General features: G+C 41.6%; 1 protein-coding gene across 1 annotated transcript; it reads right to left on the minus strand.

The window, feature by feature from the left end:
• Positions 1 to 15388: 15388 nt before the first annotated feature.
• LOC143348442 (uncharacterized) lies at positions 15389 to 16519 on the minus strand. The gene is made up of 2 exons (XM_076778640.1): positions 16445 to 16519; positions 15389 to 16228 (listed from the first exon to the last, which is right to left on the minus strand). The coding sequence occupies exons 1-2, from the start codon at positions 16517 to 16519 to the stop codon at positions 15389 to 15391; spliced, it is 915 nt and encodes a 304-aa protein (XP_076634755.1).
• Between the last annotated feature and the right edge of the window lie 2457 nt (positions 16520 to 18976).

Genomic DNA, 18976 nt, shown 5'->3' on the forward strand with positions numbered 1-18976 from the left:
GCTTGGTTAGGAAAGTGGTTTTTACATAAGATGAGTTTCGATGCATAGGAAATAATGGTTTATTTTACACTGTTCAACAGGAATTTTGTTCTGTAATATAAATGATGTCGAGTCTTTGTGGTAATTAATTTCGATACTAGAAAATCGTAAAGATATTGCCAATATTATCAGTCAATATCATTTTTCATCGTAATTTCTTGGTTCCCCTCGTTGATTCGCTCCGCAGTGTAGCTCTTACTGTTCCCATCGATGCACTTCGGCCTTTTCGTTCATTCTTCCGCTTCTTTTTTTTTTTCTTTATCGACGCGATGCGTCGATAGAAATGCTTTGACGAGTTGGAATGGGGTTGACACTGGAAGACACCAACGGAAGAAGAAGGATTCGATGGCTTAGGAGAAATCGCCGCTAATGGCTCGGTCGAAGGATTTCCTGGCGTTCTACGAGCTTTTTTACGGGTTTTCCGAGAACGCCGATCTAAAGCGCTCACTCAAATCAAGATTCTCACCTTTTCAACGGCAGATGAGGCGGATGGCCAACCGTCCTCGCTTCTGCGCCGTTTTTTCTTCATCCATCTTTCGTCGGCTCGCCTTCCTCGTCCTCGGTCCGTCCTTTCTTTGCTTTTTCGAGAGTTGAGCCCTTTCAGGACCCTCGGTTTTTTCGGTCGAGCTAAATGGCTAGTTTTTTGGGGCTCGATTCGTGCGCCGGACCATCTTGTTCTCAAAGGAGGAAAGACCTTTCTTCCCGGTAATCTGAAATTGACGTAATGATGATGGATGCTCGCCGTTCAAATTAACGGCCCTCTGTTCCGTGGTAGGCCTTGCCGCGAAGAACGGAGAGATTCGGAAATCGTGACCAAATACAAATACAAGATGGCAGAGTAGATTGTGGAGTAGCTGTAAAAGAGGTTATGTCCGAGCAAAAAATTGGTGAAAGGTCTTATAAGCCCACCGATGAAATCGCTGAACCGGGTTTGGGTCGAAAGCAATTTTTTTAAAATAATTTTCAAAAGATCGAGGAAAGAATCGACTCGAAAGAATGTAGAAGAGATTCGTAAACTGCGCGGAGTATCTATTACGTATCGAATGTGCGCGGATGTTTGCCGCATTCGCCAGCAGAGGGCTACGCTGAACATATTTCTCTCACAGTTGTTTGATCTACCTCCTGTTCCTATATATACTTTCCTCGATCGATTATTAAACATCCTGGCGTCTTCCCTCTTCATTCGGTCAAAAAGTATTCGTTCTTAATTCTAATCGCGCAAGGGAGTATTGATATTCCCCGGAACACCTGTGTTATGGAGAGTAAATTAGCAGGTAAAGAGGATTTTCATCGCTGTAGAGCATATAATACCATTGGTATAGCTTCTCTCTAATTGGTAGATATTATACACGGACATTATATTGACGTATTGCAGAGAATTGTGGGAGTAATTAGAAGGAAGGGGTCCGGTGTGCTTATAATAAAGAAAGCTCAAAGTTTTTGGGATCAAAGTTCCGACGGGAATCGTATAAAAAATAATATATATTTGTAGTATTAATACAAAATCGTGCCAAGAAACAATATGAATATACTGAAAAGACATCGTGTGTCGTTTATAATCGAGAGTTCGAATCACGGGCTCTCAACGTGTGCGCCGGACATTGCTCGCGTGTCAATATCTAAGTGAAATTCAATAATGCCCGAACAATTAAGGTTGGCCTGCGCATCTAGCGTAGCAAGAACAACACCAAGCGAACAGCGTGGGAGGCTATGGGAGTCAAGGAGTAAAGGGCGATACGGCGCGTACTCGAGGGGCGGTGTTGGGTTTTAAAGGGTGGGAAGGATACAATATTTCAGAGTGGCGACAAGGAGCAAGCCTGCTTGCCACTGGCAAATTAATTAAATTCCTACAGGCTCTGCCTGGAAAGGCTAAGGGATGGTCGGCGAACCGGGCAAGAGTTCCTGTGTTCAGCCCGTGGGAATATTGTAATTAAGATATGCACTTCTACCCTCCATTTTCCTCGTACAGTTCCCTCGGCCTGCCGCGGCATGATTTACGCTTCGAAGGACGCGGTATTGTCTGTTTCGACTGTTTCTAAATTGCATCCTATTACGGGCAGGTCGAGGTTTATGTTCCGCGAGATGCTTCTTCCGGCCTGTTGCCTGACATGCTTCGGCATCGACTATCGTTTCACATTATATTTCCAGTTCGAAAACCGAAATGTTTATACTGCGTTCGACTCGTACAAACGTATTACGCAAACAAAATTATACGACTGACAGGGTCGAAAATATACATATATTGTATTTAAGTTCTATCTATATCTCGAACAAACATAAACATAGTAGTATTTGTGCACAAGTAACTACTTCCGTTAGTATTACTTTCGGAAGTGCAGCACTTACTCGAATTTTTTTCTCGCAAATGCGTAGGAATTCCGGTGTATGTCTATTCACAAAAAATGATTGTAATTGATCCCCGCAACTGAAAATAATTTTTTTAGAACGATTTGAAATTTTTTAATTTTCATGAAAAATTTGTCTACCTACTCGAATTTTTTTCTCGCAAATGCGTAGGAATTCCGGTGTATGTCTATTCACAAAAAATGATTGTAATTAACCCCCGCAATTGAAAATAATTTTTCTAGAACGATTTGATATTTTTTAATTTTGTCGAAATTCTACTTACCGATTCCCCAAGATAAAGTTAACGTGGCGGACCCGATTTTAACGCGCTATTTTGGCGATTATTTGCCGATATTCACAAACTACGAGCATGTAATTCCCCGCAGTTGGTGGATTCCTGGACAAAGAGAGGGAGAATAAACGTGTTTCTGTATGAGATACCAGTTTGGATCTCAGCGACCAGCCCGGCGGGCAAACGCTCAAACAACATCGGAAAATTGGCAGTGCATTTCTGTTTTTGCGAATTATATTCAACAGAGCGTTGCATCCTTTACGTTGAGTCGGTCACGTTAACTCGTATGGTCAACGGAACAATCGCGCATCAAACGCGAAATTTAATTAATTAGGCGGACAAAAGTTCTCGTCTAATCCGCGCGGTGAATATTAATATCGCGGCGTTAATGATCTTGGTCAGGGATAAAGGGACGAATTGTTAAACGCGTATCGAACGATATGTAACAAATATCTATTCAAACATTTGTTAAATGCGTAGAGGATCGTATTTTCGAAATGTGTCTATATTTAAAAATAATTTAAATATCGAAACTATCGATTGAAAATTGAGCAAAGCAACGTCGTACGTGCGCGCGCGGTTCAGTCGTCTTTATTCGCAAATTGAAAATTAACCAAAGTTCCCTATCATAACCACGTCTCGATTTTAGTTTACACAAACAACCTTTGCTTCAGCGAAGTAGTTAAATATTAACTACAGCAGCAAGTTAATGGATCTTTGAATATAAACGAACGCGACCCTGAAAGGCCAGGAATCTGGTATCGTCATATTATCGAGCATCGTCTCGTTTCCACGTCGTCTACCTTTGGCGAAAAGACTGAAACGTTTAAGTACTCGAGGATCGAGAAGATCGCGCGACCATATTATTTGAACACGAGAAATTTTAATTTCGATTCAACGAAACCCGCAAAGACTCGTTCGCGAACGAGACGCCGCTGTTTTTCCCCCTTTTTAAATGACCGCGATAGGCTTCCTCATTGAAAGAAACGCGCGGGGGAAAGTTGAAAAACCGGCTCGGAGAGGGTGTGAAAAGCTGGTCCGAAGAAAGCGACGGTAGAAGAAAAAGTTCGGGTGTACGCCTTTCCCGTGGGCTAACTTCATTTAAAAACACAAAGAATTTCCTCCGCTCGAGAAATAGACGAAGACGTGTTTTTCCCTGAGAAAACTCTCGCCTGCCTCCATCAGCAGTGGCTACCTTTCTCTCGGTTTCCTTTTTCTCTTTATTCGACTTCATCCAGCTTCTCGATACTTTGAGTACGCTTTCGCGCCCCCACCACCCTCTCGGTTTTCCCCACCCCGTCGGAACTCGTCGACGAGAACCACGTGGCATTCCAGCCTTTGAAAAAGACTAATTGCATCGTCGACCGCTATTTAATCCTACAGTGGAATTTAAAAACTCATCCTCTTCAAGTAAATCTCGGCCAAATTCACTCGATATTTGATTCAGATAAAGTGAAAACTACAAAGGATAATCTACTATTGATAGTTTTATTTTACAGTTGTAGAGGCGTCGTTCTACCGATTCAAATGTTGGCGCCTTACCTAGTGGCGCTGCTTACCGCGTGGGACCGTTGAGGTTAAGGTTAGTGCGTCGACGATGCGAGAGCAGAGTGTCGTTACTTCAAGAGACTCGTTGTGGTTAATAAATCGAGTGAAGCAGAAAGAAACGTTACCCATTCGATGACATTATACATCATTTAAACGTGAGTACGATAAATCCAATTTTCGTATCTAACTAATAACAGGAATGATGTTTACTTTGAGATCGACAAGAGTTACAAAGTGGTTATTTACTATTAGTTGAGATCGTGTATTCGATAAACTATCAGTGGCACATTATCACCATGAAGGTACATTTTACAAGCGAAAGGATTGCTCTCAAATCGCGAATATCCGTTACGTGCGATATTTATGGCCCCTTCGAGTACACGTCGTTTTCGTGTTTCTAACCCGCTCGTTTCCGTCTTGGTGGCTCTACAAATACGATCTTCGTAGATCCAGGATTGGGATATGGCTAATTAGCATGTTCGCGTAGAAACTACGAGTACGATACCGGGTTGCTATCCACACTGCTTGGTGCGAAGCCTTTCTAAATGTCTGCGCGCTAGTTGATTAACCGCAACTTGCATGGCAAGTCGAAACTCTACGCCGCGATATGAAACCACTAACTGCCACATCGTGTCGAACCAATCGTACTGGACGACTGGCTGGTTGGGAATCATGCAACTCGCTGACCTTGGTATTTGGGAATGATTGGAGAATTGTCAACTATACAGTGACGGCGCATCGAAAGTCGCGAAAGAGCTTTAAATATCTAGTTTTAACTATTATATGTATATTCGTGTTATAGGTGATTCGACTGTATCTATTTGTGTGACAGATAGCTAATCTAGATAAAGATCATTCAATGGTGACCGTTACAGAATCTTTTAATTTTATAAGGTTTAAAACCATAGAAAACAAAAATTGATTTTATAAAGTCTGATATCTGTCCAAAGTTGTTTTGTGGGTCTGTTTTATGAGACAACTAATCCTAATGTATTCAGTATATGTGTCCATACAATGAATGTTTTGTTTCAAAGTCAATTTGTAACATATTGTGTTGTTCTGTAACAACAAACACTCCTCTTTCGCACTCTTTGGCGTTTGCTCTGCAATAGGGTCGCTCGAAACATTCCTCAGCCATATCAATTAATAAATATTTACACTCATATTTTTTCGCGAAGTATCCTAAGACGTGGCGGCACCTCCCGTGCTCGCTACCAGAGGGCTACGCTCTCGTCTCTCTCGCAAGCGCTTGACTGATCCTTCTGTTTCCATATACGTATATGCTCCTTGACTGTCTTATTGATGAGTGAACGATAGGTATGGCGGTTAGGACGATTGAAACTCCTGCTATCTCGCTTACTATGCCTCCGTTGAGCAAAAACGCGCTACAGAAATGTAACTAAATATATTTCCAGCTAGAGATTGGCGATCCCGTGACGCTGTTGTGAGGGGTAGTTGGCCAGATTTTGTGAATATCGTTACGCGTAGCTTTGTGTAATACACTTTGGCGATCGTGAACGACGTCGTGATCGCGGTTGCGAGGCAATTAATGGAAAGTTTCGGTTCGAGTGAACCATTACCCGGGCACCGCAAATGTACAAAACGTGCCACGAGCTGGTAAAGTGCCATTCATCTGGCGCGCTGCCCCGGCGCTATGACTGGACATCGCGCCAATGGCCGATTCAATGTCTGGCACGAAATCGATTCGTTTCCCCCGAGCTATTCACGTAGGGAGTATACTTAGGCAATAAAGTCAATCGATAAGATAATAGCCGGAGCCGGGGAACTTGTGCGAAGAGATTGAAGGTCCGTTTGGAAGAAAGAAGTTTTACGTGTTTACCGATCCCGATTCCCATATCTGCCTCTTCTCCTCCCGGACCATAGATCTGCCATTTTTTTTCACGTAGGAATACGAACACCGCAGGAATAGTAGAACTTAATTCCCCGGTACTTGTACCTCGAAAACGAAGATTAATTTCTCCTTTTATTCCGGAATTGTGAAGAGACATCGAAATCGTGGTACCTTGATCGCTTTAGAAGCGAAATTCCACTGTTTCGTTGGGTAGAATGGCGAGCGATTGAAATCGCTGTAGCACAGAGGTTTAATTTAAAAAAAAAATAAAGAAAATTGTTGTATTTAAGTTTATCTAATATTGATAGAAATTTTGAATTTTAATTTGGGTCGATTTATCAGTTCTTTAAGAAGCTGGTCTATAGATACTCACGCTGAATCAAAATAATAGATTACACTTTGGAAAATTCCTATTTTGATTTTAATTTTATTCCGGATCATAAATGTTATGAAAAATTCGTCCTCGAGAATTAAATTTAGAGACGTAGACGCGGAATTTCTAGGGGATGGAAGAGTTCGCGATCCACGAATAGGATATGCCGATGTGCCAATTTCGCTCTGTCTTCTTCGAAATGTCATTCTTTGTAGTCGTCGGGTAGAAAGGTTGGTATGAGATAAAATACCGGAGAATTTCGTTCGTAACGAACCGTTAAACTGCTTCCTTCAGTCGATAAGTGACTTTTCTGATCGACTCTCTTCCGTCTCATCGCTGCCATTATCTTCGATCTCGTACGGAATTCGACCATCCCTCTGGACGCTGCGTCTTCGCGTTTCGGTTATCGAAGATGTTCGGCTCGAAATTTCTCTTCCCCCAGGTATATTACACGACACCATCAAATATTCAATTTTAATACGTTTAAACACAATATTATTACTTATGAAATAGGGTACTAAATGGTACAGCTATCCTGTCCGTTGCCATTTTATTTTTGCCAGCATAAATCTCGAAGCATAATCGCGTCGATCAAACGAATTTTCCCCGAAGTCGATTAAAATCGAATTCAAACAATTTCGATAAACTCTATTGTATTTCCATCGAAGCTCTGTCTTCTCAACGAACAACGTAGCATTCGGAAAGTTATTTTCTCAAGTTACGATAGAATTCGATTTGGTGCCGTTTCAAGACGTTACTTAGCAAATGATTTTCAATTTAAATGCGACATTGAACTTTCGGCCGAGTAAAGTTTGCGATCCGGTTCTGTTATTAAGCACTGATGCACCGCTTAACGACCGTGCAAACCTAATTCCCACATATTTCTGTATATTCAGGGATTGTATCGCGTGATCAGGCATCGTTCTCCGGGTCTGGCGCCCAAAACGCGGAGAACTTTGCGAGTTTCGTGTAAGATCGAAGATAATGGCAGCGATGAGACGGAAGAAAGCCTGGAACAAAGTAATCGTTTAACTTACGATTCACGAGAACGCATTCACCAACGATGAGATTCCATTCGATTAGATTTGACTTTTATTTCATTCGTTTCTGCCTTTTTTATTGTTAGAACTTATGTACTATTTCTAATTACGGAGTATTTAAATACGAAGTTTGGAAGTGAAAATTTTCGTTCAACCCTTAAATGGATTATTGAGTTTAAATTAATAATTGTTTAATATATGTCAAAGTAATCCCCCATTAGTTCATTATTTTTTGAAATGCTTCGAAGCAAAGTTAATTTCCATTTATTAAGTAAAATAATTCTGTCGAGATTGAGAGTCCTTTTAAGTATCAAAGACGATTAATCCGAACAAATAAAATGATTTGCAACTAGCACGGTTCCGTCTCTAAGAGATCCGTTGGCACAAACGCGACATTTTGCAACTATTTGTCTACCGCACTCGACATTGGTTACCAAGTTGATGGAGTTTGCGCAAACTTCAGAAAAGCCTTTGAGTGGTTCGAGAGTTATGTATCCAGTCGATCGCGAACAAATAATCAAAATTAATAATCCGTGCTCGAGACCTGTTGCCGGCGACTTCTCGTGTTTTTCGAGGTTCGCGTTTCGGTTTATTCATCCTATTCGTTAATAATATCGTTAACGAGGTCGTAGTTCTTTCCATTCGCTCGCGATAGGAACGAGACCACTCGAGATTTCGATGTTCTCGTCCCCCGCTGTGACAATTCTCCCGTCAAATTGCGTTTAATTTTCCAACGACGTCGCGAAACCGGAAGCACGCAAGTTCTCCGGCCGCGATGAGGTCGTACACGCGGGACATCCGTTAATGCACGAGCATCAACTCCCTGGATCGCACGTCGCATTAAATCATACTGTCAATAAGGATACAACCTGGTCCTAACACGGTGAAATCAGACGACGACTTAACACGGTGCGGTATTAACGCGCGAAATATTACCCTCTGGATTATTAACCGCATCAATTTCAAGTGTCAAGGAGAATTTACGAAGTTTGGTCGGACGTAATCAATTATGCGACGACTGGATACCCAGCGACGTACAAACCTGCATTTTTCGATCGTTTAGAAAAGTTAATCTCGTTTCTAAATATTTATCAAGGCCCGTTGCTATTCAGATTAAATCAGAAATTTTACAATTATTTTTCTTCTCGCGTCTCAGAGATTCGAATGTTTCGTAGCTCGGTTCCGCGACGGCCGCTAATCACAGAGCAATTTCCAAACGCTTTACAAGTTTACAACTTACACGACCAGCTGTAGGGATATTCGGGATTTGGAGAACTGCACCCAAAGGAACGGTCTTGCACCTGAGGATTGCTGTTAGTTAAGGACAGTCAGTTTGTTTCGACCAAAGATGCGCCACCGACTACTTAAACGACCGTGATTCCTTGTTCTAATCGAAGACGTTTTCAAACCAACCTGTACACGATTGCATTTAAAACAACAATGAATATAAAATGGTATGAGATTGTAGTTTCTTGGTGAGAAGTCGTTTGCCTCCGTTTGCTCCGACCAAAGATACGTCTCCAACTATTGTATTTAACCCCTTGACATACGATTAATGTAATTTTTCCAGAATGATTTGAAATTTTTGAATTTGATTGTTAATAACTTTTTAACGAAGCCTCCATCAACAAATTGGTATTCTTGATTTTCGTCTTAATTTGGCCTCTAAAATCTCTCATTAAAATTTTTTCTAGGGCCGAACACCCTGTATAAGACTTGATGACCAGTTAGTAGCCTCATGATCGAACTTGAATCGAAATCGTTTTCAAATCAATTAACCTATAGATACGAAACCCATACATACATTGGAATCGTCACCTTACTCGATTGCATTTAAAACAACAATGAATAAAAAATTGAATAATGTGAGATTGTAGTTCGTTGGTGAGAAATCGTTTGATTCTGTTTGAGGCCCGTTTGTGGAACACGCGGTGATGGCGAGGCGTTTGTCAGAGTTGTCTCTTGAGCGTGTCGTAGAGTATTCTACGCGAAAAGGAGGATGTAGATGGTACCGATTGAAACGTAACAGAATCGAATGCAACGGATCTGTCTCGTTCGAGGCATGCCTCTTTCCCCCGTACGATCGACAGAGTTCTTCGCCATTTTCTCCTCGTGCTCTTAAACGTGTCGAAACCAACACGAAACCAAACGCTGTACTCGCTCGTTTCTCGTTGCTTCGGGGACGGTCAACGAATCACGAGACGTAAATCTCTTGAGAAAGGCGAGCGAGGAAGATTAAGAGGAAACGCTGGAGAGAGACACGGAGAGTCTGGATGTTGTTGAAGCTAGTGTCGTGGCTCCAGAAAAATATAGATTCTGGTACCAGAAACGAGTCGTGAGGCTCAGGTAGCTCTTATCGCGATACGAAAGGTCTTCGAGATTTCGTAAACAGTCTACCTATGATCATCGCGAGAGAAACACGGTACTACGTAGCTCGACCAAGGTCGCGTTGTAAAATTCCAAATCGTCCAGACTAAAATTGCAAACTGTCGTCATTAATGTACGAAACGAGTCATCTAATATTAATTAAACGCATTCTCGAAGGTCAATCTTGGGTCTTACAACCCCTTCGAGTTGAATTGCAACGTCGTACGGTCTTATAGCGATTTATGGATGAACAGTGTTTGTGATTACAGATATTCGTGATCTTTGGCTTTGGAAGCAATCATCTTGCAGACCGTTAATCGTCACTGGCGTTCCTTTCATCCAGAGACGAATCCATCTTTCAGGACAACAATCGGGGTAAGTTGCACACGCATTACTAATCAGCTTCAAACGAGATCGACTGACTCGATAAACAATGGCAAATGAAGAATGTTTCACTTTGTGAAGAAAAATGTTTCTCAGTTTTCTTTTGCGTATCTTCAGGAATTAATAGTAGATACTCTATGTTTTTGTGATCTGTAGAATTACTTTTTAAATTGCCATTAGTAGCCTGAACACCCAGTGTGTACAGGTCAGTTTGAAGAAGGTCGAGCTCGTTTCGCGGCTGCAACTTTATGGAGATCGATGCTTTGGAAATAAAAGCCTTGGCTATACGTATAACCGAGTTCTCGAGTACTCCGTATATTCGCGGTTTCGATGAAGTGCCACGAAGATTTGCCTATTCCATTACGCGTTCTTCCCTGCTCTTCCGATCCGATATCTTTTCAGGCTTTAGCGTCGTCGCGAATCGTGGAGCCATTCAGCCCCGCACAATCAAACTTGTCGATGAATATAAATGCCAAGGGCAAAACGGCCGACTTAATGCCACTTTCTCGACAGTTCTGGTCAACTTTCATAGTACCATCAATCTCACTTCTTACCGTTTGACTCCCCTATTTGGTATCCAGCGAACGAAAATGTTAAGCTCTATGCTATACAGGGTGTTCCAACTGGAGAAAGTTATAAACAGAGACACGAATGCACAAAATAAATTTCATTAATTTTTCTGAGAATATACTGACAAAGTTTAGCCACTAAAATGTGAGATACTCGAATATAAAATGATATAATTACCACTGTAATAAACGTATATCTTATTACTAGCAATTTTATACATTCGTTGCATATTTTACACTCATAAACATCCATATTTATAATTTATTCAAACTCTGCTCGAGTAACGAAGGCTTCGAGGTAAATAAATAAACGTACTCCTCGCGTTACTGTCCCGATTATCGCGACTCCGTTTTCCAGATATCGAGTATCTAAAATTTTCCCCGCAGACGTTGTCGAGAAGCGTGAAAACGCGCGTAAAGGGCGACGCTGACGACGCCGACGAATCCGCGAACTTTGCTCCATAGCAAATCGACTTGTCACGAAATCCTATTGCCGCCTCCTGCATGTTTCCAACGTACTTCTCGTTTTTCCACACCCCCCCTTCAGAAATCCGATAAAACCTCGTTCGACGCCGTGCTCAAATTTTCGAGACGCTTAGCCCCGCGATGCTCACCTGAATCGGATTTCTAACGCTGAATGCTTCTATTTGGCGCAATCATTCCTTAGCTACGAGCGAGAAATATCAAATGCGTCGGTCATTGGACACGTTTCAATCGAACACACGTTAGAGATAATATATAGAGCTTTACAACAAGAGCGAATGGGACTTTCGTTTCTCAGAGTCGCCATTTTGAGATACACCGTTGCTCAAAGCAAGATGAAATAACTCTTTATTACCAAAATTCTTGTTCTCTCGAATTGTTACGAAAGCTAGAAAACGTACTCTCGTTTCGAACGTCTGATTTCTGTAAAACGTTTTAAACGATATTCGATTCGACGAAGAAATTCATAAAATTTCGCGATGAAAATTCATAGGGGGGATCGAATCCGTGTTACCTGTCTGAGACGCGAGATATTACTGCACGGGCACACGTTGTTCGCGTGACGCGGGAAACGACGTTGCGAGGAAAAAAGATTAAAGAAGAAACGTGACTTTTTTCCTTTGGTAGACGGCGCGAATCGGCCAAGAATGCGCTTTAAAATTCAAATTCCCGTGAAGCTGTCGCGCGGGAACACTCGGACGCGACACAAGGGAAGGAAATATATCACGCGACAATTGCGGGTGACGCAACCGGAAGTAACGAACTATCTGAATGGTAAACGGTCGAAAAATTTCGCCTTAAACTTCGAAATTTTAAATGTACACAAACGTGTGTTTGAAATTTAATTTCAAATGGAGATAAGGAGGGTCACTTCACCCTTAAAGATGACCTTCGACGATTTTAATGGAACTCGACAGCTCGATCGAGTCGTATATAACTGTAATTATAGCTGTAAAAAATGTTAAACATTTTTTAAATTTATAGTTATGCAATGTATCGACAAGATTTAATTTTTACATAGCATTGTGTATAAATTATTTTGTAATTTCTGTGTGACACAGGATTGGGATTGATCTTTTGCTTTGTGTTACGATTAATCTGCGTTTGAAATTGTTGTTTATCGTTGAAAGTGTTCATAGACGCGTTCACTTTTGAGCGAGATGCAAACATTTGGGACTTCTATGCGACGGATGTAACTTAACAGATGCAAAGTGTATACAGTCGACTCGATTTTTGCGAATGAATTATTCACGACGGTCATGCTTATCGATATTCATGGACCAACTCGCGCTAATAAATTATTTATAAATTTATCCGCTTCTCCTTAACGGTTAAATTAAAATGTCTGCGTTCGTTTGTGATTTACCGTGCAAACACTATCGTCATAAATGAAACGTCAGGAACTCCGACATTTTTTTGGATTCGTACGTTGGATTTAACGTAATACAAATATTACAATGTATTCAATATCTAATATTCATGTAGATTACATTCGCTGTATCGTATTAAATATCGAGTACAATGGCTGTGAGAATATGAAACAATAATAATCACGCGATGAACATTGAAATTAGCGACAAAGTTGGGTCAAGGGCGATGTTGCTCACCGAAGAGTGAGGGAATCGAGTCGTAATTAACAATAGTGACGAAATGAGTTTCTTGGAGGGCCCAATAACGAATGTTAGCTTTAATTGAATCCTTCCCAGGAAGTTCATAGAGAGCGTTAAACAAACTATCGCCATGCTGGCCACGCGAGGAGGGCGTCCGTTGGTGGATCTCTATAAATCCTTTTCTCTCCTCGCACAATCTGCCTTCCATCTTCTCTGGCTCTCCTCGAGCGAGTTTTTTCACTGCAACCGTTCGACTCGCGACTGCCGGGTTCCGGTTTGGAATTTCCGGCTTAGCTTAAGAGCTAATAGCACGGCTAGGAGAGCTATACTTCTCTCTGGTGCCGTACAACTGATCTATCGTGGCCCTTTCTCTCCTACTTCTTGACATACAAGTCGTTCTCCCAATGCGATTATTTCCCATCTTCGATCGGGGGAAAAAACACTTTGATTCGGTGGAGTGCAACGATCGGTACCGAGATTGAATTTCGGTAAAAAAAATATTTTTCAAAGCAAATTTTCGTTTTCGAGAATCGACGAGAAGCAACGATTTAATCAACGACTAACGATTATGGTAGAATTTTTATTTTTCCATGGATGTTTTTTAAGATTAATTATCTTTCCGTGTATACCACAGTTTCTTTGATTTGTTGATTGTTTCTGTATTATCAAAGCCATCGTCCAAAGACGAAGATAAGGGAAGACTGAAGGTGGATGGAGGCCAAGGTTTGGCTGAATATTCCAATGCAATGGACGATCAATAAATAGACGCAATTTCTAGAAAGCTATCCTGTGGGACCTCCCTTCTATCTAATCCGTCTTATCCGCTACCACTAGCTTCTATTCGAAACATAGTCGATGAACCTCTCCCCATCGACTATCGAATGCATAGTATGTTTTGTCATTAGTGAATGCTAATATCATTCTGACGTCTAGCGTTGATTACGTCAAATCGCCAGCAGCCAATCGTGTCTAAGTAACATTAGGATATCAGCTTATTTCATTATCGATTACGGATTACTCTCGTTTAACTTCAAGTTTTGTTTAATTCGTATTTCATGGTAAACATTTTTAAGAAATTCTTTCGCGAGATTAATTGTGTTTCGGTTAGTGTAGTTTAAAACAGGTCACCCAGAACATAATAAATGACCTTCACCGTAGGAGTGCCGTTAACAGGGTAGCTGTCACAGAGGGTTAACGCGATCCTGTTAAATGAGAAATGTATTTTGAAAAAGGGTTGAAGTAAGCCCTGGGTAAAAATACTTTGTTTGAAATTGTAATTCGTTTCTATATTACGCAAATGTAATACTATTTATACGAAAAATTGTTCAGTATTTTCGTATTAATGGGTTACACTGAAATTACCAATAAACACTTTACTATATTTTAATCGGCTTTTAACCAAATTCTATTTCTCTTTTGTCGTGTCTCGGTTTTCGTAGAGTAATCGTTTCAGAGAATATGGAATACAGTATTTTAGTACAAGCTTTATTTTAAAACTCTATTTATATAATCAGAATTTTTGTTTAATTTAAGCGGTTTTCAATTTGATCTTTGCATGCGTTGTTTATTAAAACAATGCACTAGAAAAAATATGAAAAATACACAAAAAATCTGCTTTGATTCGATCGAGGGCAAGTGCTGAATGGATTTTTATTTAAAACGTTTTAATAAAAACCGCACTTTTGGTCCAAACATGATTATTTATTATTTTCAACAGAACCAAAATGGAGATGTGTATGCTTCGAATACAGTGTTATTAAAAGCGTACAATAAATAGATAAACGAATACAAGTGGATTTTATTGCACGTTCCTGATAAGTTGGCAGTCAAAGTGGATCACGTCCGCCACTTTAAAGATTTTTTAACGAATGATTGAAAAAGTATAATACAGGGTGTCCCGTAGCCACTTCAGGACTAGATTCTACACATGAAAACACTAAAAAAAGTTCATATAAACAGACTTTGTTTTCGAGCTATGACGAGTTGTGTGATGATACAATTATTTTGAAACAATCGTACAAGGCTTCCATGCAATTCGAACAATTCCTGGATAAATGGAAAGGGTAAGACAGTCAATGATAAAACGTCTCCAGGCCTGTGTTCAGGTGCAAGGAGCTCATTTCGAATATTTGTTGTGAAACTCACCACAACTCGAAAACAAAGTCGAATAGGACATACCTTTATATGAACTTTTTTTTATTGTTTTACGAGACACCCTGTACAAATAGATACTCGAAACGAAAAGGAATTGTTAGTACTATTCCTCCATAATAAATCAGTTTCGCATTTTTCTCAAATTGCCAACTTACCAGCAACTCACAATACACGAAACATCGTCGCGGCGCCCTTGATTCAGGAAAGAAATGAATTCCCCTCCGAATCGAGAAGTTATCGTAATTTTGCAACGAACATTCCTCCTCGAAACGTCTCTCGTCGCCTTTTGACCAATCAGACCCGTCCTCTAATCGATCGCGGTCCATCGAGTCTAGGTTGTAGGTCTCAAAGAGGCCGTGAGTTCCCCGGCTACGTTTCTTCGTCGGGAATCGTTCGGCCCGTAAACACGCCGGGGCGCTGACAAATTGCATTTGCAAGGGAGTTCGATCTTTCTCGAGGATCTCCGATTGATCCCGGCATTCTTTTCCCGGTCGGTGATTACGTCTCTGATAGGATCCTCGCGCCAGGCTGCATTGTGAGACGATGGCCGACGATCCTCGTCCGCCTGTTCGCGAAGCGTTTCGGTGAATCTATCCTCGGTCAACGGACTGCCGAGTTGCCTCGTCACAAAGTGATTCAACGGATTAAGATACTCAATTTCCAGCTTCCTTGATACCCCGGGTCCGTTCAGCTGCAGCTCGCTCTCTTTGACGAAGTCAAAGAGACCGGTCACGTTCGCGTTCGTGTTCGTGTTCGAGTCCAACAGATGCAGCTGCATGGAATTCAATACCACTTCGCCGGGCGGATACCTGGTGCCATAGTAATCTCGTAGGCACGATTCGAACGTTTTGTACCTGTACGAACTGTAGGTCCACGTTATGTCCACCACCGGTAGCACCTTGTCCGTTTTTACGAACGTGGACGAGTGTTTCGCTTCCGTGAGCATCGCTTTAATCGGGGTACCCGGTTTACTGATCGACTCCGCGCGCGACATGGCCGGCGACGACGAGGCGGTCCTCAAGCTGGCCAACAGCATCTTCGAGTCGGATCTGGCTTCGATTATTGTCGATTCTTTCGGATAGTGTTGCAACAGCGTCGGCGTCGGTCTTTTCTCCGCGTCCTCGTTGGTCGCGTAGTAGTGGAAGATGGCCAGAAACTTCTTTGGATTTGCCTGTAGGACCGAAATTTAGCGCAGAAATAATATTTGTCGAGGTTTGCGTGATTCTATAATTTGGGCGGTGATTCGACATAACTTGACGGTTTAAGAAATTTGCAAGGGTTATGTACTATAACCAAAGATGTAAATACGGCGTTGCGTAACCCTTCAGCGAACTCGATTATAGAGTTTGTAGCTACGCGAGATCCGCGAAGAAAATACATTACGTACGATTAGCATTTGCAACTGGACGATGAAAGGAAACATCAGGATTACGGTGAATATTATAGCGTAGATGTCCTCCATAGCGAAAGCGAGCTTTTCGTCTTCTTACGAAAACACTGAGATTTTCGCTCGTTTCTCGGGTCGGAACGTCGTCATCGCTTCGTTGTTTGCATCGTCGATGGAATACATTATAAGTTTCAATTTAAAAACCCGCCAAATATCGGGTGCCATTGGGCATGCCGGATTATCATCGATTTTCGCAACGCGATGACACGAAATGCGAAAATCTGTCATTTGTTTATGGATATACCGGAACGTGTCAGTAGCGAAATATTTTCTGTAAACTTTTGTGGATATTGTTTGGCGGTGTTCGTAAATTCAACGTTTTGAAGGACGAACAGCAGTGAAAATTCGCGATTTATGGAAGCCGCGGTTTACGAAAAATTGCAATGGACTGTAACAAAGAAGAATCATCCTAAAATTTAGTCAGGAAGTCAAAAACGAGAAGTTTTCCCGATATTGCTATGAAATTGCAGAGTTTCGTGCCGCGTGTACATAATGAATTGCACGCGTCTAAAGTTTAACTATTTTTAATACGCGTTAATAATTTCAAAAACCACCATTTGACCGGTCGTAGTAGGTTTGGTGTTAATTACAATGTTTCCCTTTTTACCGAAAAAATTGTTTTTGCATGACCTCAACATAGTGGCAAGCCCTTAATTGCGTGCATTTCCAAAGGGATAAAATTTCACGTCCGGTCACGGAAGAAGCGACCCACCCTCCTCGTTTTCTCTGCGAGCAATTTTTCCTCTCCGCGGAAATTTAAGGAAGAGATTCAGCTGCTTGCAGCATCTCATCAGTTTCTCTGTCGCTTTCACCGCGCCATCGACGTCCGATCCTCGGGAAGAGGGGGGGGTCCTTTGAGCGGGCTGGAAAAAGTTGCGAAAAGTTGAAAAGTATCCACCCTTCTTTTTCCTATCGCGGATCGTGGATTTCTCTGCACACGCCGGTCCGCGTCGCTCGTCCTCGCCGCGGAATCGTTTGAATCGGCTTTATATAAGTTCGTCCAGCAGCCGGCGTGTAAATCAAAGGATGCAATTAATCGGACCCTGATTGCAATACTTCGCGGACTTTCAATATCCAATTCCTGCCAGAGGGTAGACCGACTGGCCTGCGAATTTTATCTCTTTCAACTCGCGAACCTGTTCGCGTTATCTCCTTGCTGGACACCGTTGAGCCGGTTCCTTTGTGCATCCACGAAGTTTTCGCCCGGGCTTCAATTTCCGGGAAGCTGAATTGAAAAATTGCTTTCGTTTTTGGACCGATCGACGCCCCGCGATTCAACGAAACGCTTTATTTCGTGGATCCGTTTAATGCAACGATAATGATGTCCCGAGGCAGCTCGAACATCGAACATTGTGCAACTCTGGCCGAGTTGCTTAATAAAAAAATACACTCAGATCCTAATGAGACACCCGAGAAGAAACACCTTCGCGATTCACAAATTTAGAAATATTTTATCGAACTACAGAAACTATATTCTGTGTATTGGATGTGTGTGACCGCCAGAAGAGCGTGGAGAGTGAGACGAGAGAGTGATCGTCTTTTGTCCACGATCGTACGTCGTTTCTCTAGCTGGAGTTTCATTTTTACAAATAAACCACGTTTTTATTGACGTAACTTTAACATATTTAATCGACGATATACCAAATTTGCAAACGTATTTTTAATTGTTTCGCGAGACATCGTTGGCGCGTAAAGACGTATTTTTATTAGGGTGGTCCGTTGCCGCTCGTACGCGTCGCTCCATAAATACGCGGAAAATTAAATCTCGCGTGCTCGCGTTTGCAAATCACGCGCAAGACGTCGACGTCAGCCAGTCGACGGGGGAGGACTTGCCAGTGATTTGATTTAGCCCCGGTCGGAGTTTTATTCCCTTTCGCTTCTGCCTCTAATAATTTCCTTCGCGCCACGCCATACATCCGCTGATGGGATTTGCGTAGACGACGCGCCGCGTAGAAATACGCTCGTTCTACTTCTAATGCGACACGACATGACATCGCGAATGATAATATTAGTTGAAAGAATCGCTGCTTTACGCGATCAAAAATTTGAAAATCTTTAAAAATTTCATTTCCTTTCGATGGAATTTGCGTTCATTGATAAATATAGTTTTTTACAGAGGTTAATAGTCTTACAAGTCCTCATTTGTCAGTTTCAGTATCGATTCACTCAAAAATAATTTCACTTCTGAGGGAGAAAATTAAATTTACAATGTAATACAGTCCTTGGCCATCGAATTAGGGCCGCAATTTCCAACTTTTCCGAAGCCTCCAAAGTTTCACTGTAATGGCGTAGTTACAGAATATTCATAATTAAAATTCTTTGTGGAATTTTGACGAAAATCGAGGCGGTCAATCGGTGCTCGCGAATTTAAACGAGTTCGTTTTAATTGTTGCGATTAAAAATAACGAAACGAGGACGACTGTTCTCGAGCGCTTTTAAACGAGCAAGAAGTTTACTCGCCACGTAACGAGC

This window comes from Colletes latitarsis, chromosome 11 (genome assembly GCF_051014445.1).
Source record: "Colletes latitarsis isolate SP2378_abdomen chromosome 11, iyColLati1, whole genome shotgun sequence".
Lineage (NCBI taxonomy): Eukaryota > Metazoa > Arthropoda > Insecta > Hymenoptera > Colletidae > Colletes > Colletes latitarsis.